Consider the following 26,956-nt stretch of genomic DNA (forward strand, 5'->3'; position numbering starts at 1 on the left):
GAGAGGGCGGGACTTCCGCTGCCAGCAGGGCGGGAACCCAGGGGCGGGAACGCGGCGTTGCTATGGAGACGCGAAGCCACCGTGACGGAAGCGTGCGGGCCAGGCCCCCCTCACCGCTTCAACCAAATAATAAAAGCCAAAGCAGAAAGTATTCATTTCTGTTCAGAAACAGCACAATATTTATTTAACATCTTTATATATTTTTATATATATATATATAATTTTTTTTCTGCATTGCAGATTGTGTCAAGTTTTATACATCTCTATTTACAATGATTTAAAATAATTATATTTCATCTCTGGCAGGTATTTACAAAGTCAATAGTAACTACATTTCACATTTCAACAACAGTCAACAGCATTAACCAGCTCAGTAAGACAGTTAGGATAATGGCTTACATGCACCAATAATGATCTGCAATACTTGCCATCTTCAGGTCTAACAAGGAAGATATTTTTATTCCCCTGGTCCCAGCTTAAAGGACATCGTACAGCAGAGGTCACGGTTATCAAAACCCACTTGTTTAGTCCTTCACCAGTACCGAATGGTGACCACGGGGCCGTCCCGGTGAACAGGGGCTGCCACCACCAACCCACTCTGTTCACAAGATTAGATAACGCTAAAGCAGTAAAAATCCTCAGAAACCTCGAATCAGAGAAACAAACCTGGTGTGACAGAAAAAAGTAAGAAAATAATCTTTTTAACCTTTGCAGGATGTTTCTTTTTGCTAGTAAAATTGACGGTATATCCTGTGTTTCTTACGACGACAAAAACAGATCAAAAGATTCATTGTGAAGTACAGGAATTACAAATTTTAAAAACGCAGCATGGGGTACCTCGATTTAGTTGTTGGTTTCTTTTATAGCAAATAAAAGCTACCACAGTAAATCTAAAATGTATTAAGAGAATCTGATTTAATTATTAAAAATCTTTATTAGCTTTTTCCTGGAATCTTCGATATGGAAAAAAATGTTAAATGAGTCAATTGTATTTAATTCTATGGTATTTTTCCATAAATAACCAGCTAGTAATAACCACCCGAAAGCGTTCACTATCTGCAAAAAAACAGTAAGAAGTCTTGTTTCAAAGGAACCATTGAACACGGGCACACAAAACACAGACACCCCAGCACTAGGAATCTATTAATACTGCGACAAGTCGGTTTATCCTGAGTGATTGGTAACTGACATCTACTGTACACTCATAAGCCACAAAGTTTTCACTACTTGCATTTTTCTTAAACTAATAACATGAAAGTCTAGCACAACAAGAATAACTGCCCAAGAGAAAGAACAGTGCCAGGAGCCAGTACTTGTGTTGCTCCCACGTCCTCTGTGTTCTAGGAAAGGTAAAGGTTGCTTCACTCACACTATTTTTTCTCTTTGTGGTCAGTTCTGGGGAGCAGGAGGACTCCAGCACGCAGGATCCACTACCGGTATGTAAGGAAGTTTCCAGGACAAAGCACCAGCGTCGCTTTACCAGAGACACTCCTCAACAGAAATCTCCTTTTTACCCTCCAAAACCAAAAACCTGCGTGAATTCTATACCACGTTTTCATGACTTGATTAATCATCTCTCCAAAAGTCTAAATTCAAATTGTTTTAAAGAGTTCTATCACAATGCAAAGATACTCCACGCTAAATTGCTGACATCTCACCGACTGTGAAGCACTGGGAGCTCACAACCAAGGAACTGGTTAATAAAACTTGATCTCATCGCTTTGCTCATCATGCACAAGCTAAAAGGCAGGGCAAGGTTTTACTGTACAGACACAGAGTTGTACTATACATCTGTTCCCACCAACAGCTCCTCAGAAGAACAGCTCAGTCATCCCTCAGATGGGAAGGATAATCTATGGACCCATTTTTAATTAATTTGGTCCCTTTGGTAAAATCTTATGAACACAGGAAAAAAAAAAAAGACACACAGGGGAGGAGGGTGGCGTAGAGAAAAAGAAATAAAAGAATGGAAGCAAAAATGGTGATTTTTTTCCTTCAATCGCAAATACAGACAAATAACGCGGGACAGAATTTTACTAAATCAATTTCTGGAAGCTGTAATGTACCCTTGGACTTGTCCGGCTTGCTTCTGATCTCCTAACATCACAGCCCTTGGCACTCGCCAAGCTCAGCAGGCGAGCTGATCTGAAACGGCCGGCTGTCCTCTTCCAAAATCTTGTTCCACCATCTATTATCTCTTGCAACAAATTTCACGACGACTGCGTGGGAATCCTCACCTGCATCAGTCTCGCCAAACCCACGCTGTACCAAGCCCAGCTGCTCCCAGGTGTCCATCCCCAGCCAGGGGAGCTTCTGGCTCTTCGCTGGTCACAACGCGCACGTTTTGACAGACTGATACACGGACTCACTAACACAACACCCGGGTCGCAAGCTGCTACCCGGGATCACCCGCACAAAAGATTTCCACAGCCAAGGAGCGCCAGTGAGAGAACAAACTAAGAAACAATCAGGAGAGATTAAGGCTCATGTGCTAGAAGAGCATTTAAAATACTGAAGAAAACATAAAATATTGAACATCTTGATATAAACCAAGAATGCAATGCAAGTACAGAGGATCTGGCTTTGTTGCTTACCATGGAAGAGTAATATTTTGCAACTTTAGTCCTGTAATTATCCTAAACAAGAAATTTAAATAAATTTCCAAAGGGGCACGTTTACTCTTCTGATGCAAACTATTCCTCTGATGTAAACGGTTGTTACAAATGAGACCCAGCTAACGGCTTTAATGGTATAGGAAACGTGCCAAGGTAGCGATATCTTTGGCAAGGAGAGAATTGCAGAATTTAAGGATGAGATGATTAGATTTACTAACGTCAGAAACATCTTTTTGTTTTGTGTGCAGTACGTACATTTCATCCAAACACGTCCCATTCCGTTTCCCACGCCTCCTCCAGGACGGTGAGTACGGTACCCAGTCTGTACTGCTGCATTTTGGTGATTTTACTCAAAAAGGTATTCTTGCTTCTCAGTCTTCAAATTAATTTAGATTTGTAAGCCAAGACAAACGAAAATGTCTAGTTTGTGAGCGAAGCTAAAATGCTGAAAGCTTGAAAGAGCTACCCATTGGGTCAGGATAAAATAGGACGAGTTTAAACCGCCAGGTTAAAATACAGCCATAGCATAGAATTATCTATTCCAAAATTAGGGTTTTTTTTTGAAAATAGAATTCTCTGAACATGTTATACATTAAATATTGAGGAAAATTTCCCTGGAGCTAAAATTTTCCAAGAACACTAAGAATCTTCATTAAAGAAGTAAAACAAACCACATAGTGTCTGGAGACAAAAAGGGGGAGAGTTGGGGTCACCTTACTACAGAGTAGCTTTGTCACCATTAAGATGCAGGTTTCCCCCTTCATCTTCAAAAATATGTTCATATTTACATACAGTATACACACAGTTGAGGCAATTGATTGTCAACATGTGACAAATGTATGTACCTACCCACGCACAAGTAAACCTCACATGGTGAGAAAAACCCTGTCCCAGTAAACTCCAGTATTCATAAGTAGTGCAAATAAATACTTTGTCAGAAAACAACTTTTTTTTCTCACTATTTAGATGTTCAAACAGATCATTGTAATTATGTTAAAGCTAGCAGGAGTATGTTGGAAATTATGAATTTAAGACCAACACACTTGCAAACTACAAATACCAGATCTAATGCTTACTGGCTGCAACGTGATGTTCAGCATCACAGAATGAAGTTTGCTGTTAAAAAACTGATCCAAATTCACATTGGAAAGGGGGTTCAAAGAAACGCACATTTTAAATGGACAGTGACACACAAAGTCTCCAAATGAAAACTGAAAGGATAACACAGCAATTTAAACTGTCGGCTTGTGACATTCATTTTAACAGGTATTTTTACTTCATCACTTCGCTGCCTGCAGGATGAGAAAACAGCTGATTGTTCAACCCAAAAGCCGCTCACAATAAACCCCTGAAAAGAATCATCAAGCTAGAGTTTAAGCACTCCAAACATTTCATCTTTTCTTAAAATTATAAAGCCCTACAAGAATGAGTTGCAAAATGGCAGCATATTGTGACGTGGTAAAAACTGTGTCAAGGAATAACTCATTTATCCCTACTTACATGTGTATATACATCAAAACATAGTACCCACACTTCCTTGCCTAAGGATTACAGGCATGCGTGTGCACATACACAGGGAAAATCGCAGCGTTCTGCTTCTTGACCTTCTTTTCCAGCGCTGCAGTCGCACTGAAACGCTGCAGAAATCTAAATCTAGTGCCTCACGTCAAGTACCAAATGTTCCAAAACCAGACCCAGCAGAGTGAATTCAGGATCAAGAGATGCACGTCTAAACATTTGCTACAGGTGTCGGAAAATTTCAGTATGTTTTGTACTTTCTTTAATACTCAGCGCATAGAATCAGAAAGCCAGCAGCTAATGCCCCTCAATCCACATCCCAGACACTTTTGATTTTGTTTCTGCTGCAGTACCTGGAGCTGCACTGAGCCCGTTATCACAGCTGGTTTGGAGGTATTGGTGGTGAATCACGTTGTGAAGCAGATGTTGAACAGCACTCATCTGAAAAACGACAAAACAAGCTCCCAACAACTGAAACGTTGCACAAAAAGGGCGATTTGAAGGAGTTATAGATGTACCGCATCAGTGCACGTTCTTTTCACAGGCATAAATTGGAACTCTAAAGCCTGATATGGGGTAGGTATATATACACAAGAACAAACCAAAACACAGCGGATGACACAGTAACAAAAGGCACATCATCAAAATGAGAACCGTAAAAATATCTTAAAAGATAGTTCGACTGAAGTTTTAACCAATTCCAACTCATGCACATACATGTGAATTCCCTATCTGAAGTCACTGACTTGCCTCACTTTCCTGAAACAGTTTGTGTGGACCCCACACACACACACATATATATATATTTAAGTTGTAAAATTTGGCCTGATGCCAATTTAAGTGTCCTAAAATTTCTGGAGGAATGCTGATAATGGCAAATGTAGGGAGTAGGGAACCTTGCTAACGAACAACTCAACTTTTTAAAACACTAAAATAAAGTCATTCTTAAAAAGTTGGCTGACACTCCTGATCTTTTCTTTCCCAAAAGCAAATTATTTGGTCCTTTTCAGCTTCTAGCGATGGCTATTTAATAGAATTTCCTTCATGATGCTCTCTACAAACTATAAAGTTTGTACATTCAGCCACAATCTACCCACTGTATCCACTAGCAAAACTTTATAAAATAGAATTTAACCATACACAGCTTTTGACATTTTTATAGAAAATGCCTTGTAGCTTAATCCCAGCTTTACCTTAGTTCCATCTGTGTGTGACTGGTGGTCCTTCAAGATTAACTCCAATTTAGAAACCGTAAGGTTTTCTTTGCCACGATGATTCTATTTACTCCTTAACTGAATTTCTGCATCAGTCCAGATGTGTTTAATTCACTTCACGAATGGAAGATATGAAGACTACACTACCGAAGTCAAACCACAAAAAACCCTTCAAATATTTAGATGAATTTGAATGTAGATTTGAAAAAAAAAGCTCTATTTGAAATCAAGAGATTCAAAAGAAAAAAACCACAACGACCACCAAGTACCAGCAATGCCAGTGTCCTGAATTTCCAAGACTATAATCCAAAGGCCGTCTGCTATTTCTATCTGCTCACATTTGTTCTTCACAGTGACAGTGAAACCAGAATGCCCATGTAAAGACCATAACTCTTTCCTGTGGGTTTACAACTTGTAAACTTCCATGATATCGTCCATGACTTACATATAGGGGGTGAACTTTCCCCTTTTCTCTCTAGCAACCCCAAAAGAGAGAGACGGAGGGAGAGCGGCCACCGCTCTCCCATGTGAGCAGAAAGGTGCTTCCAAGCCGTGTTCTCGAGCGTAGGTACCAGCCAGTGCCCACACACACGGGATATACATTCAAGGCTTGGCTCTATGGCATGAGCTCCAAACTCTCTAGAGCAGGGCCAATCCACTAAAATAAAGAGTTAAAAAACCCTCAATGGATTATACATATCAAGGCAATGAAGTGTGATCCTTCTGGGAAAACAGGACTGTCAGTACCCCTTTGCACAAATGGTTGAAGCTTCAGTGTTTCTAGCAAAATACTATCTCTATCAAACTATCATCTCTATCCCCAAGACAGCCACCAAGAGTATGGTCTGTCGGGACTGCGGGATCCTTCAAATGACTCCACAACTGAATTTGGGGTCATTGAGAAAGCAGCTGAGAGGGGCCGAGGTGTCCAACAGCCAAGATACCGTAGAAAGCAGCCTGAAAAATACTCTTGACCCAAACACACCTTTCAATTCAGTGATCAGCACCTCATAAGAACAACAACAAAGCCAGAGCGGGGCTAGCCGTTAATTCCTGGGAAAGCGGTGTTTCCGTCCCGCTTACAAACCAAGCTGCTTCCACAGCGTGGTGGTGTCTCTATGTTAGTCTATCAGCAGAATGACCCTGTGTCCTGGAGGGGAAGACGTGTGGCATCACATATGGCTACAACGCCATTAGAAGTGCATTGTAACCTACATTATCTACTGAGAATCCTCTCTCAGAGGGAAAACAACTCATTCATACGCATGTCTCAGTTGCTGAACATCAAAAGCTTCTGGGATGAGAGACCGAGGGCAGGCAAGAAAACAACTCCCCTCATTTTAATGAAAAAAGTGCTGTAGGCAGCCAGGAGCAGCAATGACAATCCCCTCCCCAGAACTGATTGCACAGACTCAGAGAGGTCCAAAGTCACACTCGAATCTCTGAGGCACTCCTGGTTCTGAGAAAGAAAAGTCATGATCCAGTAGTCTTTGCAGTACTGTAGACTGAGAAAACAAACCCGTTTCTATTTCTTAACAAAGCCAAAGCATCAGCTCATAGGGATCACATTCACCATTTCCGCCGGTGTCTCCAGTCTCACAGTGTTGAAATGGGACTGATCAGCCTACGATGGATTGCACGTCACCCAAGGAGAAAGGAAGGCATGGAAAAAGGCATACAGTACGTTATATACTGCTTCACAACCATGGGTACGAGGTGGGGGGAGCATGAAGGTGAGGGAGGAATTATTGCTGTTTCAGTAATACAGTATGAGAGCTAAACCAAATCAAACAAGACCACAACAGTCAGGATTTTCACACTGCGGGATGACGGTTCCTGTTTAGCCTAAGGATGAACTTGCCTGGGGACTGAGGGGAAAGAGGGAATCCTAAGGAAGGGAGTCAAAGTTACACCTGGGATATCAGCTGCATATTGAAACTTGGAGATCGAGACTGCTTGGTCAGGGGAGCTCCTGGGGGAAGGAGATCTTTACCTTCCCCAGCTTGGCCTAGTCGGTCCTCCTGTAGGCTGATGGTCGAGAAACGATTGGTGTTGCCAGCTGCCAGATTGGTAACACCCTCTGTACCAGCTCCAACACTGGAGCCTGCTTGACTGCCGTTCACATAGTCAAAGGATTTACTGGAGGAAGCACTGGCAGTCCTGATCAGGCTCAAACTGTTGGCTTTGGGCACCACCTGCCCAGCAGGCAGGCTGAGGTGTTTCTTCGTAGGTGTCATCTCGATGATATCTGCCCCGAGGTCGGTGGATTGGTGCATGTACTGCTTCCGAGCTACTGAATCTCGAGGGCTCTCATTGGATTTTGCTGCAGAAGAGGTTTCTTTGTCCTTAGCAGAACGCCCACTTGCTGTTTTCCTGAAGCTGCCCTTCTGGGATGCGCATGATTGAGGTTTGGTCCCAACTGGTTGGCTGCTGAGGGAAGCTCCTGATGAAAAGCCTTCATCAGCATCATTAAGGTTCACAGATTCCTCTTTTCCATTTACACCTTCGGCATCTATTAAGAAAAAAAAGAAACGACCAAAAGAGCCCAAATCAGTCAGAACACACGGCAAGCTTTCAAGTTACATGAAGACAAAGATGTGCACGGAAAGTCAAAACAAACCTCATTCACTAATCCACCTGGTTTCCACTTGCTCAAAAATTTCTGATTCTCAGCCAATAATCTTCCTCTCATATTTAGCAGAATAAAGGAATCTAACAATAAGTACTCCCTGAGCTTGATTTGCCTTTCCTTTCCTTTTAACAGTCAGAATATCACCCAAACTTTGTCTATAAACAGGAAGAATTGGGCCCCATTTGGTTACCTTGTTTTAGTTCTGTCTGCAGATGTGGCTCTTCCTACATGTGGCTAAAAAAATAGATTATTTTTATCCTATTTTGAGGCAAGATCTAAGGACATTCAGGATCTCTTCCAGCCAGAGGAAGCTCTGGGGAGTGCTCGGTAAGCTGAGGATTAGGCTGTTTCTTAGGCCAGGCCTTGCAAGGCTCCAGAGGCAGACGGCTGCTCTTGGGCACAGCTGGCGCTTCCATCAATGTGCTGTTGGAGATGAACCTCGTTCCTAGTTCTCTCTCCTCCAGAGCTCAATCCTCCCTGCATTGCCAGCAACCCTATCCAGAGGCTTCCACCATATTTGCTTTTCTCTCATCATATGGATTTTTCAGAGGAAAAAACCCACCCTTGTATTAAGAGAAACTGAACCTCTGAAACACTTCATGTTGGAGAGGAGGCATTTCTCTTTTAATGGCGGTCTCAGAAAAAAGAAAAAAAAAAGCCCAAACTTCCTTCTTAAATCCTTGGTTTTGGGCCTATAATATGATTAGGGCTGCGCAAATATACTTCTTTCTTTTTTTAGATCTTATTTCAGACCTTTTTCTAAGATCCAAGTGCTCAAAAGAAGAGATATTATTTCAATAGAAAACCGAACAGCATTCAATTTTCAAAACAGAAAACAGAGCTTGAATTTTTGCTCCATATATCTCATTTCAGTGGGAAAAAGCCATAAAGTTTAACCACGTTAGCAAAAAATGAGACATTCAGGCTATAAGGAATTTGCTTTTCTTTATAAAAGCTGCGAAGCCTGATGATTTGAGAGAAATGTGCAAAAGCAATGGATCTGTCCCAGCTAAAGCCACTTTAGCGCTTTACTTGCTGCTGAGTATCTGTTTATAAGAGACCTTGGGCCATCTCCAGAACAAACCACTCTGAGAACAACGCAATGGGAGATTATTCTCTGGTTTTCTACTGTTCTATTTCAGCCTGTAGCCTTCCAGAAGCCGAAAGGCAATACAGTGCATGTTACTGCAGCCTTCCTTCCTCAGGAAAGCCTTTCGCTTCAGAAAAGGAAGCGTCTTTGATTTCAAGGGCTGTTACCAAAATGAAGAGTCCATTACCTGCTTTAACCTCCTGTAACCGTATTTAAAATACAAATACTTTCACCCTCTCCTGCCCACCCTGTCTGGTCAAACTAGGCCTTCATCTTCTCATTGAGAGCTAAGTGTATTTTCTTACATTAGACAGTGATATATTTTATTCCCACTCCACCACATCTTCATTCCACCCCCCACCCTTCCCACACATAATCAAAGACGCTAATAAAAATGACATAACTGGAGCATACTGAAAGCAAGAGCACTTTTCCAATAAACCAACGCTTGTGTTTCTTTGTATAATCATGCAAAGCCGGATGGAAGCGTGTTTGGTTACAAGCAGCCATAGCAGCAGCTCAAGTCCCCTCTCAAGCCCTTCTTATTCAAAGGCAAGCTGTGTAGCTCCAGACAATGGGCTTTTTATGATCACAAGAACATCAGTCCTCTTCAAAGCTGCTGTTAAACCACTGCTGAGTAACATACGCTAAACCAGACGCTCCTGTTCAGGGACAGTGACGCAGAAGAGTCGCGCTGCAAAAGTGGCACTTAAGCCACAGAATTTATAGACAAGACTGAGAGGGGTTGTTGCAAGTTTTTGGACACTGCAACCATACAGAGGCCCAAGCAGCTCAGCAGTGCTTGAAAATGAAGAAGATAGAGAAGACAACATGCAAGAGAATTTCTGTCTAGTGAGATCCATATACCTCCAGTTGTTTTCAGTGGGGCTGAAGTAATTCAAACACATATTATTTTCTCAATACGTGCTATTTTTCCTCTAAAAAATGTTTTTTTCCCTAATAGACCAACAAGACAGTTAAAAGAGGAAGATAAAAACTGAACTCCTCCCAAGCATTCTTCTCATTGTAAGGCCAGAAGAGCCAGTGCAACCAGACAGGAATCACATCCATTGCACTGCAGTGTGTGGTCAGGACTCCCCCTGCTCCTTAGCACAATGAGTCTGGCCCTAAAGAATTGGTTATTTATGCCTGTACATAATTAATCCTGCAGATGCAGACACAGCATTTGCCTCTGCCCCAAAATAGCGTAACTGGAAGTAAATACCTCGTAAGGCATTACTGAGTCATTCTTGAAATCTTCTGCCTTTTCCCACTTATCAGGTCAAAACACGGAGTTGAGGGAGGGGTTTTATACAGCTATTTAAAGTGACTTTTATTCTGTTTATCCTTCCCATACCTGGAGGCTGAAAAGTCACTAGAAATGATCAGTCCCTCGCTAGATTGTTTGATATCAAAATTATATTTACGTGAGGAAATTTGCCAGCTGAAGCTTTCTGTGACATCAGCATCAGGAAAGTAACAGACGGTTCCATATACACACACAGGTCTTTACTGATAATCAAGCTAAAGTCCGTTCCTTGGCCTTCTCCTTGAGGTTATCAACTGGCAGAATTCAGTTCACCCCAAAATACAATGATCCATTGCTCATGCTGCAGAAGTCACAGGCGTTCAGCCCACTCTGCAGTACAGCCTGCGGAGCGATGCCTTACTCAAGAGCACACCCAATTACACAGATGTCTCAAACAAACCAAGGCCAGAAGGCCACGTCCCATCAGCTCCTCATCTCTTCCAGAAGGTTCTCTGCAGCTGGGGACTTCTCCATGTCCTTCAGGTCATGCACATGCAAAGTTGAGTGAAATGGAGTTAGACCAGCTGAATAAGGGCATTCAGGAGAAGACAGGACGCGTTTACTGAGCATGCTCAAACTCACTGTGCACCAAGGAGCAGATAATAATCCCGCACTAAACATTTTTGTACAACTATCTTCTACGGATGTATGGTGTCTTAAATATTGTTTGATAGCAACTCTGATTCTGTGATAACGCTGTATCCAATTTCCAAATTTTACAGATTATTGTTTGCAGAAGAACAAATCTGAAACCTATGTAGCTTATATTCAAATGTGCAAATAAATCTAATTTACAATCATCTGGTATACTTACAGAGGCTGGAAAAAACAGAGGAATGTTCAGATAGAAGACTTCGGATAGGAGAACACTTGAAAATACATTTAACTAAATTTACAAGAAATCCTCATCTCTGAGGAGGAATCATGATTCAGGTTCAGTACTCGAAACTGTGTCTTTTATGGAGTAAAGATGAGAAAATTAATACATGAACTTAAGCAAAATGAATTTCTTCTGCTGTTGTTGGCTGCAGAGCAGACATCTGCAGTCCCACAGCCCTTGTGTGGACAGCATGACCCAGAAAGCAAGCAGTGATTGTTTCTAAAGGCTTTAGAAACACAATAATCTGATTTCTTGTTGAAAATACAAGCACTTTTGTGGTACTTGTCTTTAGAGCGGCTACCTCATTCATGTGAATGAGCTGTATGTGTTATGAATTTTCAGTTGAAGGATGACTGGCAAATTAAAGCATCAGCAGTTGTATATGTGTCTTAGGTAGGCTTGACTTTTACAAGGAACAGGAGACGTCGTTTCTGGAAATTTCAATACTGCAGACTGACAGGACACTATTGTAACTAAGCTTTTGCCAAATCCATTTATACCATCTACTTTTCAGGAGCAGATTCATGTTCACCTGGTGCATTTTTTCCTCCTGAATATTAGATTAAACATGCTCAGTAATAGAAAGTTTCCAAGCAATCCCAAAGCTCTCGGCTATTACCCCTTGGTTTGATTTGATTTGATTTTTTGCCATGCCAAGCAGTCTTTCACCACACAGATGCAAGCCCCAGGCCAGCCCACGTGATAACAAAAGGTAGTACCTGACCTGATGTTAGGTCTATAGGGGATGCGTGTATTGCAAAGAGAAGCTAATACACCCTGGGATAGCGGAAACACACACTAGAATGGAAAGAAGTTCTGCTTGGGGATAGGGAGCCGGGATCCTCCTCCAGCAACTGCCTCACTGACTTGTGCCTCCTCATCTCTGTCCTACCCTCTGGTGTGGCTGGCGCCAGGGTGGGCTCCGGGGAGCCGTGCTCAGGGGTCCTGCGCATCGGCGCCTCCCCCTCGTGCTCCCGTTTGGTCCCTAGGTCAGTGGAGCCGTGTTGGAGCGGCGAGCCAGGGATGCTTGAGTCAGCCTCGTTTGAGAAGTCAAAGCCATCTGGGATTCAACATACAACATTTTAGTGCTCCTCTGTTCCTCTCGTGGCATTCCGAGCCAGGCAGGGAGAAGAGAAGATTTACGTGGACACGGAACAAACACAAAACACTACCCATGCTTATTGAAGCTTGTGAGAACACCCACGGAAAGGGACAGGTGGGCTCTACTGCAGAGCAGAGACTAGCAAATGGATATATACAGTGAGGACAAACACAACCCCGAGCCCTGAAAACAGGAGACAGCTACTTGCTGTCCCGGACATCCCCGTTCAGCTGAATCACAGCATGTTAGGGACCAGAGCTCACCAAATCTTCTTGCACATGATACAGAAGAAGAAAAAAAGTAGCACCACAGTAAAATATGTAATCTTTGTTTTCAGATTCTGTTACCCTCCGTTTATTTTTAGGTTATTCTACTGTTTACTTTCAGCCATTTATGCAGCCTTTTCAAAATCAATGTTTTCTATATGCAGCAACAAAGCTTTGTAAGCGTGACAGAGCGATTTCAAAGCAAGACTTTTGCTACACCTACACTGAAGATGTCATCGCATCAAGATAATTATTACTATGTATGTATTTTCCTTCTTCATACAGCCAAGCAGAATTCCACAGAACGTAAGTACTCACTGAGGAAAAACAAGGATTGATTCCAAGCTAGCCAAAGCTATTTTATGACACGGGCCATAGCATGTCAGGAGTGTGACATTCAGCTTTCCCCTCTCTCGCTGCCTTCAGTAGCGTTAGTAGCTGGACCCCGTCAAGGTCTGGATAATACCATTCATGCCCTGAGCTATTTATGACGGAAGGCGGTTGAGTTTTAGTGTGGATTAAAGAAAGAACTCCAATTTTAAGCCAGACTGTACCCCTACAATTTTATGCTGTGTTACATGGAGGAAAAAAAGAAGCCTTACTGAACATTTTCCAGCTTCTCCATTTTCCCACCTACCTCAGGGGTTATCACCAAACCACAACCAAAACACCCCAAACGTTCATGTTCGTGCAGCGCTTGGAAGACGTACAATGCTACATGTTGTTATGGAGTATCACTTCTCGAAAACGAACAAACAAACCCCCCAACAACTGTTGTGCAAACACTCCAACTGAGAAGCCGGGTCACGGTGAGGATGACAACACGGCACAGCAGAGCCCGTGCGATGGGCAGAGCCAGCTCACCTTCCCTCCTCCAGCGGTGGCGGCGGATGGAAGCGGTGGTGATGGCGGTCCGAGAAATCCTCGGCACCGTTGGGGTAACTTCCACCCTCAGGACCTTCTGGCCTTCTTGCGATACATCGGGAGCATCAAAGGGCAGTGAGTTCTTCATGGCATTTGCAACCTAAGAGAAAAGTAAAACGCTGTACCACCACTTCCCTTGACGGCACAAATGGCAATATTAGATCTCCTGCTGGATACAGAAAGGGAAACGACCAAGAACTGTTAATTATGTCAGATCTTATGCAGATGGATGGCCCCATCCCCAAGATTCACATTTGATAACTACACTGAAAAGCTCATCACAAACCTATTCCCAAAAACATAGCTGGATTTACTCCATTTTTTGAGATAATTCATTTCATATTTACCACCTGTACTGACAGAGGTAGCAACTTGCACAGGAAGGTCCCCATCCAAAAGAGATGCAAAATGACAAGGAAAATACCATTTACATTTTATGACAAGAATGTCATAAAACTAAGTCACAAACCAGACCAAAACTGGCAGAACTTTGTATTACTTCTCTCACAAAGATCTCAGATAACATTTGATAAAACAACTATATCAATGCATATGGCACCTCATAGAACTCCAGGAATTAAAGGTGTTTATTCGCATTATAATGTAAAAGCATCACAGAAATGCTCCTTTCTCATCCTGCCTGGCACTTGTCCAGCACTGATTCGCCCTTTGCTCGCCAGTTCTCCCAGCCCCAACACTTGTTGTGAAACGCTCTCCTAGTCACACGCAGGCTTTTCTCCACGCCACTCTCTTGAAAGGGTACAAACCACGTTCACACCATCCTCGATCACATGAAACACTTCAGAAACTCATTTCTGCTGTTCAGAACCAAAGCAGATGGAGTTCAACAGTAAATAATGGTTTGCCTTCCCATCTTTTACTCACTAGAGCTGCTCCTTGAACAGGTACCCTTTGCAGTACACAGGATTAAAATCTGAACATGAGTTGTGGAAATCTGCAACGGGAGCAGAGAAACGACAGAGCGGTTCCGCTGGTTGAAGCTTTTCCCAGCTGGCCCTTTCCAGCAGCACTGATTGTGCTTCCGGGGGCTGAGAAGAACCAGATGGAGGTAAAAATCAATGCAACAGGAAAACTTGGAAACAGTTTGAATGAGTCACAGCCCTTCTCCAAGAGAAAAAAAAACTAACCAAAACAAAACTTGCAATCCGTTGGGAGGCAAAAAAAGCCCTTGCTCATTATGTCTAATCCAGCGCTGAAAGGCAGGAAAACAAATACTCAGCCTTGGCAATCCCAGCCTGCAGCTCCAGATGCCAAGGGAGGGCTGGTTTCAGGCCAGACACCCACTCTCACAAGGAGCTCTAATGACAAGAACCAACACAAGGCAGCAAGGACATGAAGAAAATCCAGTGGATGAAGGTGCTCTCACAGCAGGGACTTGCTGATCCCCTCTTCTTGTGCCGGGGTAAGAACGCCTGTGTCTGCACTGGAGACAGGCATTTCCACCTGAACCCAGCGCAGGGCTCTGGTGTTCAGAAGAACAGACTAAGCTGAGCTCCTCCCCAGGCCCAGGGACTAATTCTGAGTCTGGGGGATTCATTTCCCCCTGTAGAAACTCCCAGCTGGCATGACTGTGCAAACAACCCCCAGTGTTTGCTAACAGAGACCCTCTTCCCAGAAAAGCCCTTTTCCTTGCGTCACTTCCAGCCCTTCCCAGTGCAGTGCAAGATGCTTCAACGTTACAGATAGTTCAGAGCTTGCTGATGTTGCTGTTCTTTTTCTCCTCAAGTCCACAGGCAGCGTAAACCTATTTAAATAAGAGCGTGGATCTACTATATCATCAAAAACATTTCCCCAAGAGATGTACACAAACATAGGGACTGTGATGTTTTACCATTGATGGTATTCCCATAATTATACAAATAGCTGGAGCACAGATATCTAAAAATAATCCTAATGTGGGGGTTTGCCTGAATATTAAATGGACTCCAAAGACTTTGCTGCTGGTAGGAAATCCTAGGCAGAGGTTGAACTTGAAACTTGTCTGGGATGCTGCACAGACAATATTTTATTTGGTGCCAGTAGTTTCCAGTTTAAAATACCAAATTTTATAATGCTGCTAAATTATACACCTCCTGGAGAATGCAAGTGCAAGGACTCCAACCTTTGAGAAAGTCCAACTGCTTGAATATGTAGCATGAGGCCAAGGACATGCAGGTCGTATTTTTATAAACCTGACCATTTCTTAAAGCTGCTTTTAAAAATTCGCAGTAAAACAAGATAGGAAGCAAGGCAATGATCAGAATATTAAGAAGAAAACCTCATAGATGTGCCTGCATGCATATGCACGAAAAACCTGCCAACAGGGCAAAGGGGAAAAGTTGCTGGTGTCACAACATCACCAACACCACACAATGGAGGAAAAAACAAAAACCCCACATTCTAGAAGACGCTTACAATTAGAAGTAATCTCTAATGACAAACTGATTAAAAATGAACAATGAGGACTGAAAACTGTCATATCATCAATTGAATTAAGTTCCAGATCCTCCTACACACCTTTTAAATGTAGTAGTTTGACAGGGCGGCCCAATTCAGCAGGTTCAATATTTAATTTAAAACTTTCAATCTGATGGAGAGATGAGTCATTTCCAAAAGAAACCAACTATTATAAAATTGAATGGATACCAAGCATTTAAAATGCAGCAGTGTCAGAAAGACTGTAGATAATTTTTACAGCCAATATTAATTCACCAAGACAATAATTTTGCGTAACTTATTGCAGAAGGGAATGATCTCAGCTTGCCACATAGAAGACTTTTCCCAATCCACACTTTTCTCGGTTATGTAAAAAGCAGTGAAATGTTAGTTCAGAGGAGCACTAAAGGCTTCTAGCCACGATCCTGATGCAGAAACTGAGACAACAGTTTATTTTACTTTCTTCCCCTTTATTTTTTGTTCTTACTTTGATCCTCATTTCTACATCTGACAAAAAATGAAATCCCTCCATTCCTCCTTTCTCTCTGTCAACCCCCTGTTTCTTCCCAATCGCATCTACCTGCGGCCAGCCCAGTTTCACCACTCTCCCCATTTCATTTATCTCTGTGGATGATGAGAACAGCAAGAATAGTGGAAACTGAAAAAACCCAAGCAAGCAGAACAACTCCATTGTACTGCTGCTCCTCCAAAGAAGGTCAAGATTAAGGCCTGGGTGACTTTGATCTACCAAAAATCTAACACTGACTCTAGGGATGAAGCTCCTTTGCACTCTCAGCTCTACCCTGTTGTTGCTTTTTCTACCGCGTTACCAGTTAAACCACACAGCTCTGCTGAAGGTCTAGGAGCAAAGAATATATAAATATAAGGTATAAATAGTTACATTTAAAACATCACTTGCATTTGGGAGCGCAGCAATGGCCACAAACGCTTTCATGACCAGCGCACTTCAGAAACACATCCAGGCTCCCCTTCACCGAGCCCCTAATTGCCACGGCTTGTTCTTACCAGCAGAGGCTGTGAGTAGAGCTCCAGCTGTGCCCTGTAAATGATGTCCTCCAGCACCTCCTGACCAAGGTCCCACTGGCCATTGTAGCTAAAAAGTAAAGAAAGAGATATATCTTTCATATTTTATGAACTCAAACTTGTCTTTTTTCTGCCCAAATGCAGCTCTTCACTTATTTCTTCCATAGAAAGTTCATCAACTGTATGTAGACTCCAGCCCCTTCACTGTTTTAAAAGTGTAGACGAAGCAATTTTTTATTTATCTTGTTGATATCACAAAAAGCTGCTTCCTGTCCCTCCAAAGCAAGAGAAATTTGATGCCATAATCAGGACAAACTTGAAGAATAAAAACAGAGGCCAAGATGTACAGGTTAGCACTACTCAGCAGAACTGCATTTCCATCAGAGATGGATTTTTGCTACCTCAGAAGCTACTGATGTTCAAGAGCTCTGCGTTTCATCAGATTATCTGGGCATCCAAGCTCATTACGCTTGGTGGTAACAGAAACTTGGGAAAAGATGAAGTCAGCAGCCTTACTCTCTGCAGAACCTACTGCTGGCTCTTCAGCACCTCATTCAATGCTGACAAAGATATTTTCAAATTATCGGTTGGCTGAGCAAGCTGGTAATGGGAAATACACCAATTCAGTTACCAACTTGTGTTATGAGTTTAACTCTTTTTTAATCATAAAACAACTCACATTTATATTTTAATTCATGTGAAACCAAACGTTCCGCTTGGTACAGAAAAGCCGTCAACTTACATGGCGTAGTAAACACCTGTGAGCAGCTGCACCATGAAGTCCGGGTCTAACACCACCCTCCCACAGGGCTCCTTCCAGCGCTTCTCGTGCTGCCGCGGAAACCCGCTCACACACAGCCTGAGGAAAACACAAAACGGGAACCCCACAAACGCTACAAACGGCTTCATAGCACTGAGATGTTGGTTTTTCTACTTTTCAAAATTCATTTTTCAAAGTAGAAGTACACAGCGTGGACCATTCTTACGCTGCTCTCCAACCACTACAGCAGTTTTATAACAATGCCTTGGGACATGGTTTAGCTGATCTTCCAGTGTTATTCCCATTAACTCCATGGGTTTTTTTCAAATCAGAACCAGCTTCCAAAGAATGAGGGTGAAAAGATGTTCTCGACTGCCAAGCACCACACGTAGGAGACTCAGCCGAAAATTCGGTAACTGAAACCACCTTTCTTTAAAGGAAACATTTCAGTGGTATAGAAGAGAAATACGTCATCTCCCATATGATGACAGCATGCAGGCACCTTCTGCCTAAAGCCGGATAACACAGATACTGCGTTCTTAAGAACTGCTCTCAGCTGCCTTCTAAAAAAACTACTGACCCTTGGAAAAGGACCTGCCTGCCCATATACTGCATAGCATTGAGTCTCCATAAAAAACAGAATAATTGATCCATAACTTTAATGTCTGAACCTTCATCACGGAAGCAACACACAGCCACTAATCCATAATAACTGCTGTGCTGTTTCAAAAGCAACTAAAAAAAATCCCCAGACCATAAAGTGCCATCTCTCTTTGCTACCCAAAGAACAGATTGAATTTCCAGATGCAGGAAAATTCAACATATTTGGCAAATTTAGCATAGCCATAACTCAAGAGAAGATGATGGGAACACACCAAGAATTAAAGCAGTGCCATCATGGGAAAGACACAGGCTTTAATCTTAACTGTGTGTGTGTTACTATGGAATATCTGCTGTTAGAAGCTAGTCTGGTCCTTTGCTACATAACCAAATTGCAGATCATGCTTTTCTTTCACAGAAGTATTATGCTGAAGCAAACAAGCTAAATCAGAAAACCATTTCAAGAGGCTCCTCTGTTTGGGGGTAGCAAGAGAGAACATTTATCTCATTTTAGGTAAAAACGCTGGTAAAAAACAGCATATGGAAATAACAGATATACTTAAGATTTTTCAGAACAAAAAGCAGTGATCTTTGCCAACCAGATCCTTCTAAGAGTATTCAAGTAGAATGTTATTTCAAGGGCATGTATAAGAGTTGGAGAAATCACAATATTGGATTCGCCAGAAAGTAGGATGTTATTATCAGAGAAAAAAAAAAAAAGGCAAAAGAAAAAAGGCAAAAATAACCTCAAACACACCCAAACAGACCACTAAACCCAGACCATTGTGCAAGCACTTCATATAAACCACCCTGAGAAGCAAGACATTAATATTCGGAAGCAGAGGAAACCGGTGATATTCTGCACAGGATTTTTAAGGTGACCATACTGAAAAAGGTCTGAAAGATACGTAAATCCAAAAAATGCCAATCAGTCTAAGTAGCTTCCGCTCATTTTCACCCAAAATCACCTTTTTTTTTTTTTTCTTTCCAAATACCAGAAAGCTACAGAACTAGAGGGAAAGCCCTCACAGTGGTAAGACAATCCATGTGTTTTATCTGTGTGCAAGCGCAGCTTCCAATTTCCAATTAAGTTGTAAGACCAAGTGTTAAATATTTTAAATTATCAAATGCAACAGGTAGTTTGTTGTTTTTTTTTTTCTGGATGGCTATTTAGAAGTCTAGATGCACCCTGCAAGACTATTTTTTCAAAGGCAAGTGTCTCACCGGGAACCCATCCTGCACAGCGCCTGGTAAGAAGAGGCAGGCATGTAGACAATAGCGGAATTGTAGCACAACATGAGAAAGCTCAGCACCTCAAACCTGAAAAGAGACAAGAGCAAAACCCTCAACGGTTCAAATTCTTAACACAAAAGTTCTACAACTCAGTCTCAAAAAATGCCCCACCGGAAAAAGTATCAGAAATAAACATGCAAATCCTGAGATCTTCTTTCATTATAATTCACCAACTTGAAACAGGCTCTTAAAGGTTCGGTTTTAAACACCTGAAGTTGTTATTACTGAAAGCCATTAGCATATGCAGGACCTATGGAGGAAATGGTATACGGTATAATATTTGGTAAAGGTTCTAGAACTGGACAAGTCTCCAATGCATTGCAAATGACAGGACCCGTTTTTCCAGAGCTGGCGTTAGCCGTGGTAAAGCTGGCAGGCGCCACAAGGGCAGGGCCCGCTCTCTCAGCCCTAATTCTGTCTGTCCACCCAGCACCATCCCCTTCTCCCGTGGAAAACGCCGTCCCAGCCGCAGAGCCCAACTTTGTGAATTCTGTGACACTTCCAGGAAAATCTGAGCTGCCAGACATAAACCCAAAGACATTCCTGATGGACACGGAAATAACAGAGAAGTTACTCTCTTCTAAATTAACTAATAGAAGAACATACACAGTTGGAGCGAAAGACAAAAATACTATACCTCAAGATGACCAAGACTGTTCCCTAAATTTATTTCCAAGCACTTAAGGCTGAGAAAGGACTGAACACATCATATATTTGGTGTTGATGCTTAAAGACTTGTTGTGTGCCCACAGTGAAGCACCTCTCGTGCTACAATCCACCCACGTACCGGTTCTGTGCTGTGAAGGTTTCTCTCTGCGGGTGCAGATCGCTGTAAACCACCCTGATGAGATCGTGCTGACACAGAGCTCCTTCGGTTAACGCCATGGACCCAATTGTGGAGGGCTGGCAGTGGGGAGGGCGATGGAAGGAGCAGGGAGAAATCAATAAGTAAAAGGTCCATGAAAGCATTAAACTTTCTAACCACCCAAGCTGAGAGACACACTTGTCTTGTAATGCGCAAAACTGAAGTCTATTCCAGAACGCAGTAAATCTAGAGACATTACCTAATGTCATTATTGTAAACAGCTTCCACACTTATAAGCAATACAGCAGGTGAGGGCAATTTGCAACTTTGATTCTTACATATCCATTTACAGTAAGTTTGCCCTAATTGCAAGACCTTTTGTACAGCAACAGTAGAGAAAGAAAAACACGTTTTCAAGTTCCAGCTGTATTAAGGACGAGTGAGAAGAAGGAAGACTACATTTATGCTAACACCTAAGAGGCAAAAAACCACAGCTGCAATTACAACACAACCAACCTCCATTCAAAATGGGCACTGAGGCAAAGATTTTTCAACATTTACATTCCCTTTCTTCTACTAATGCTACTAAATTCAACTGCACCAATTGCAAGCTATTGACACAGAAAACTTCCTGCAACAAAATGCATCTAAAATGGGCTGTTGCATCAAAGGGATCCAGTTCTCACTCCTCTAATAGATCCAATTCTAATTTACCACAGCAGCTCTCTTACCTCATGATATATTGAGGGTTTAGATAATGAAGGGATGGTAAAAGATAAAACTTTGTTGTTTCCATCTTTGTCAGCAATTTCCTGCATTAAAAGAAAACAACACCAAAACTCAAACAGAAGTAAGGAGATAGGACTTGGAATCATTTTCAACTTTCAGAAGGCATTTAACAACCAAAAAGTTAGAAGTCCTGATCTGATAAGACTATGAACACCCCAAGGTCTCCGTGCATTTGCAGAACACCAGCAGATTTCCATACATATTTAAGAAGCGGGAAAGACCTCTACAACAGGTCATTTGCAGAATCAGTCTGCAACGCTTCAACACAGCATGGGCCCCTTCGTTCAGTGTGATTTCATCAAAACCAAAACAGCACAGAAAGCTTTTCTAGCCCATCTTTACACTGAAACGTTCATTTCTAATAGAACTGCATAGTGGAGCAAGACTAAACTCTAAGCCCAAAAGATACAGGCACATGAGGGCTGATGAGTCACGGGCTGCCAATGGTCCCGGTGATAAACACACCCAGAGGAAAGGGGACATCAAGGGGACAGGCAGAGTTTCCTCGGGCATTCTGGCAGCAAGAACCGCATGGAATGTTTTCTCAAAAGCCTTTCCAACTGGTCAGATTTTACAGTTGCTAGGTTACTGCATAAGCAAACCCAGCAGTTTTTAAAGCAAATATACTAAGAGCAATTACATAAGACTATAGCAAAAAGGAGTGTAAAACCCTGCCTTTTCACTCTGTACAGCAAATTTCCAAACAGCGAGCTCTAGACGTTCCAGCTGATGTGCAAACTCAGTCCAAGGCAGCACAGAACTCGCAGTAGGCTTTAGGGATCACAGCTGATAGAATTCAGCAGAATGGAGAAGACTGATCCTTGCTTAAGTATTGTGAAGATAACTTCACTCCTCCAGTATATGTGCAGAAACATATCAACAATTTAATCAAAGAAAAAGAATAGTGGGAGCTACTGTCCATTTTGAGGCCTCTGTCTTCCTGAATTTGGAGAGAACGAGCAAACTACTGTCCTTAAAAAACATGAATCACCAACACGACTTTCAAAGGAACCACAAAAGGACCTCAATGAGAAAACAGCTGACAAACATGCTACTTCAACCCAGCAAACAGTACCAAAAACCAGCGGGCAGCTTCCAATATTTTTTCCTTCAGAATAAATCTAAAGTAACTGGATCTTCCAGTTGTGAGAGCTACAGACACATAACAAGAATATTTATTTTTAAGAATCGGTTTGACTGTTCCATATCTCCTCACATGTAGGAACATAATAGACAGTTTAAAAGAGGGCTCTATTATGACAGTAGAGAGAAGGATGATGTTTCAGTATAATTAATAAGTTTTAAAGTCCTGTAACACAGAAACACCCACCAAAGAATGCCTATCTTGGCAGTATTGCTAAATTTATTGAACAGACTCATAACACTACAAGAGTAAACATCTCCAGGCTAAGGTAAGCATATAAAAAAGTACTTTTATATCCAACAGTCGAACTTAATCATCTGCAGTTACTTTTACCTATTCTTAAAATGACAGTTCCACTGCAGACAACTGTCTGCCTCAAATGCACACGTGTATCCAAGTGTGAGCACACAGAGCGGTTTCGGCTGCAAATCACCCTTAAAAAGGCACATTCAGAGGACGGACAGACTGACCAAGCATATTGGCCTGACAGAAAGTTGTATTTTTCAACATTACTTTATTTCCTTATGAAATATATATAACAGTTCAGGAATGCCCATGAGGTGATCCTGTCTTAGTTAAAGTGTTTGTCCCAAAAGATTACTATGAAGTACATTTTTGAAAACACGTTCTTACTAAACCTTCATTACATTATGCTTTTCTCCAGATTAAATATGTCGTCACGTAAGCGTATTATCATTTTAAATATGCTGTTTCAATCATCTCCTTTATTCCTGGCGGTCAGTGACGCAAACCCACCCCACTCACCAGGTTGTAAATGCCGAGCAGCAGCGCCTCGATGCAGCCATTGCTCTGCCTGTCCCTGCTGGCCGTCAGCCGCAGATACACCCAGATCAGCTCCGGCAAGAACTGCAGCGTGAACCTCTTGAGCCGAACTTCAGAACTACGGTAAAGTTCAAAGAGCTGGTGGCAAACAGGCTCCAGGAGCTGTGGAAAGGCAAACAGGCTAATTAATGAAATACTGTGAGACTGCATCTGGAATCTTGTGTCCAGTTGTGGCCCCTCAGTTCCAGCAGGACAGGGAACTGCTGCAGAGAGTCCAGCGCAGCCACCAAGATGCTGAAGGGAGTGGAGCATCTCCCGTGTGAGGAAACGCTGAGGGAGCTGGGGCTCTGGAGCTGGACAAGAGGAGACTGGGGGGGGACTCATTCCTGGGGATCAATATGGAAAGGGGGAGTGTCAGGAGGATGGAGCCAGGCTCTTCTGGTGACAACCAGTGACAGGACAAGGGGCAATGGGTACAAACTGGAACACAGGAGGTTCCTCTTAAATATGAGAAGAAACTTCTTCCTGGTGAGGGTGGCAGAGTCTGGCCCAGGCTGCCCAGGGGGTTGTGGAGTCTCCTTCTCTGCAGACATTCCAACCCGCCTGGACACCTTCCTGTGTAACCTCATCTGGGTGTTCCTGCTCCATGGGGGGATTGCACTGGATGAGCTTTCCAGGGCCTTTCCAACCCCTCACATTCTGGGATTCTGTGATTCTCTAAGAAGGGAGAATGACATAGAAAATAGAGAGGCTGTATCATGCAGCCACCGCAGCCAGTAAAAACAACATTTCTTGGGGGCAAGAAAGGGAATGAATGCAGACGGTACGTGCATTCCTGTAAGAACAGACCCGAGGGCTGCTGGGCCACAGCACAGCAAGTCGTGGCCTCCCTGCAGCCCGAGCTTTGGGAACTGTCACTATGAGATTTGCTTTGTATTCAGGTACTAATTCAAGACATATGACAGACATGAGGCTTGAACTACATGCATCATAAAACATTAATGGTGCAGTTGTAAGCTTAAAAGAGTACAAAGGTTAAAGATCAGCTGCTACTGACAAGTCTATTGACAGAAATATGAATGAATTTCTTACCTACAGCTTTTTAGTCTCACATCCAAGCAGTGTGCATTTGTTCATTACAATGCAAACTGATGTTTCCAGCTTGAGCTGCCCTTGGGTTTCAATACAAGAACCAAAAAAGGCCCTTATCAAGTCAGTGTGATATAAGCCTAAGAAAAACCTGCCATTTTAAGAGTCTGCAGTGCCAAACCAATAGTTCAGATGCACCAACAGAACTGTTAATGAACCGGAAGAAAAAGAACCATGTCAAACTCTGTCCCTCTTTCCCATGACGAATCAGGTTTTTAATAACAAAGTCAAAAACAACCAAAAAAATCCAAGAGGAATTCTGGTAAGGTCTCTGACCAATATCTAGTATTGCATTCTAAGAAATGGGATGATCTGCCCTAAGGAAAATACTGATGGGCTTCAACGTCCCAAAAGAGGGAGGCATCCCTGTAACCTAAAGTGTCTGTATTCACATAGAAAAGTCACAGAGTCAGAAGAGAGAGGCCAGAACCTTGAATAAGTCTTCTTTCGAACTGTACATGCTTAATGCAGCTCTCCAATATATACACAATAATATTAAACCTTATACATCTAATTTCTTTAGAGTAATAAAAACCATACATTGGGCCAACGCAATAGCAGCTGAGACAAAAAGGCAGAATATCAGTGCAGAGCAGAAGAGCAGATAAGACACATATGACTCAGATATGACTCCACTTTCGGTACACACGTGTTCCCAGGGCCACGCAGCTCAGCACTTTGAGAGCATTAGCAGCATGTTTCACAGACTCGGATGCATTCTTCTTTCATTCATCTATTCATCAGAATGTTAAGCACCCAGAATTTCCCGTGGAATTCTCTTTTGCTGTGCTGTATGGAGATGCGTTGTGCCTTGGTGTGAACCACCCATCCTTACAAAACTCTGAAGAAGCGCCTTGCTATCATCCCTACAAGCGATTAGCGTGAACCTTTGATAAACGCGCAACGCCGTATATCTGCGTGACTGTACAACTTCACACCCACATATTTAGACTTACATATTGTACTCTGGTATAAGCCATACACGAAACGTGAATTTGACGGGATTTTCCATTGAGATAGCCGTGTTCTGACAGCATCACCCAAGAAAGGGTGAACCCATTCCTTCCATTCCGAACACGCGCTGTTCTGCTCAGTGAAGCACACCATTTTTTCAAGCCGCCGATTACATAAGCCGGAATGTGACATCTATGTAACCCAAAACTTTGCTCGTGGCCAAATGTCTCCTTCTCCAAGGCTGTGCTCTCAGTCCCTTGTGTAACGCGGCTTCTGCTGGGCAGGCTCGCGACTCTGAGGGAACAGGCTGGGTTTGCAGGAGAAACATACCCAGGGAGGGAAGGAGCCCCACAGCGACAGCGCTGAGACCAGTCGTCTGCAGAACGCAGGTTTTTAAAAGCCACGCACGTAAAATAAGTCGAACATATATTATCTGGCATATTTATTCCAGTATTTCATATATAATTCCAGTATTTCATATATATAGCACTTTATATTCAAAAGATGCATAAGTGGATTCTTTCTTAATTAATATTTACTTAGTAAAAACTCCTATCTCAAAGCGACGCTAATTACTAAACCATCTGCTACAGCAAATGTTCAAATCCTCAGAGACAGAACGATATCCTTGTTTTATGAAAGGCCTACTGCATTTCGGATGTTCAAACAAAAACGTGGGTAATAAATAATTTGGAGATGACTGAATAAACTTGTAGGCTTGCTTTTAAAGAAAATAAGAGCAAGAAGCTAGCGTAAAGAAGAAATCTCTGGAAACAACAAATACAAGCGTATCTGCAAGGAGATAACAGGTGCAAGCAAAGCCAAGAAATGATCAGAAAGTAGATATATACAGCAGCATCGCTATGAATAACACTTCATCAGATTAGAGATGACAGCAGCCCTAAGCTGTTTCCTATTCAAAGTTAGCCAGTTTAATCCAAGTCCCATTAAAAACAGCAGAAAATAATAATTTAGTTCAGCTAAAGTCAGATGAGACTCAACCAGAGCAGTTACTGAGTTTACTTTATTTCAAATGAAATTTTTACAAAATTAGTCTTTTATGTGCACTCATGCTCCCTAGAAAGTTCCAGGCGATATCCAGGCACGGTGCTGCACGCACATCAACACTCCTCATTTCTCTTAGTTGTCATATCAGTTGTACTTGAACAACTGCAAATTACCGGGGTGAAAACCTCAAAGCTGGTTGTAGCAACTACCGTCGTGCTTTTGGTGCGTTCGGAGGTTTAGGCCGCAAGGAAAAGCTGCCACCATGAAGACGCTACAACTAATATTTTCAAAGGCATCCAAGTTTTTCCTATCAAAGCACAGAACAATTGTCTCTCACCTGGAAACACAACGCTTGACACTATAAGAAAGAATAAAGGTATTCCTTGCATCCTCATTGTCTGTCTTTTTGGAGAATTCTCTGAATATAAATACTGAGAAGACATTGGAGGAAGTGGGTGCATGAACTCACACACACTTCAATTCCAAAGACCCTTCAGTCCAAAGTCAAAGGAAACTGAGTAGCACAGAAGCCAGCCAAAATCCCAAAGGAAAACATCTCTTGGAACTGTATCTTTTCTGACAGACTAAAACCCGACATTAAAAGAGCTTTGCTATTGGCATGAACAGCAACTGGCATCACA

The 26,956-nt window shown here is 42.4% G+C and overlaps 1 protein-coding gene across 9 annotated transcripts in view; it reads right to left on the reverse strand.

The window, feature by feature from the left end:
* Positions 1 to 164: 164 nt before the first annotated feature.
* Positions 165 to 26,956, reverse strand: part of HYCC2 (hyccin PI4KA lipid kinase complex subunit 2) — a 57,755-nt gene continuing 30,963 nt past the window's right edge. For 5 of the 9 annotated variants that reach the window (XM_082056458.1, XM_082056460.1, XM_082056459.1 and 2 more), the window contains 9 exons: positions 23,187 to 23,366; positions 21,220 to 21,300; positions 20,471 to 20,586; positions 19,615 to 19,710; positions 17,773 to 17,889; positions 17,013 to 17,100; positions 13,491 to 13,650; positions 12,151 to 12,318; positions 4,496 to 7,859 (listed from right to left, as the gene is read on the reverse strand). In XM_082056458.1, coding sequence (XP_081912584.1) covers positions 7,255 to 7,859; positions 12,151 to 12,318; positions 13,491 to 13,650; positions 17,013 to 17,100; positions 17,773 to 17,889; positions 19,615 to 19,710; positions 20,471 to 20,586; positions 21,220 to 21,300; positions 23,187 to 23,366 — 1,611 coding nt within the window. In that variant the 3' untranslated portion in view covers positions 4,496 to 7,254. Of the gene's footprint in view, positions 667 to 4,486; positions 7,860 to 12,150; positions 12,319 to 13,490; positions 13,651 to 17,012; positions 17,101 to 17,772; positions 17,890 to 19,614; positions 19,711 to 20,470; positions 20,587 to 21,219; positions 21,301 to 23,186; positions 23,367 to 26,956 lie in introns of those variants that run through there. The other 4 variants (XR_014184439.1, XM_082056463.1, XM_082056464.1 and 1 more) reach the window with 4 other exon arrangements.

Source organism: Streptopelia decaocto, assembly GCF_964273445.1.
Source record: "Streptopelia decaocto genome assembly, chromosome: 6".
Classification (NCBI taxonomy): Eukaryota; Metazoa; Chordata; class Aves; order Columbiformes; family Columbidae; genus Streptopelia; species Streptopelia decaocto.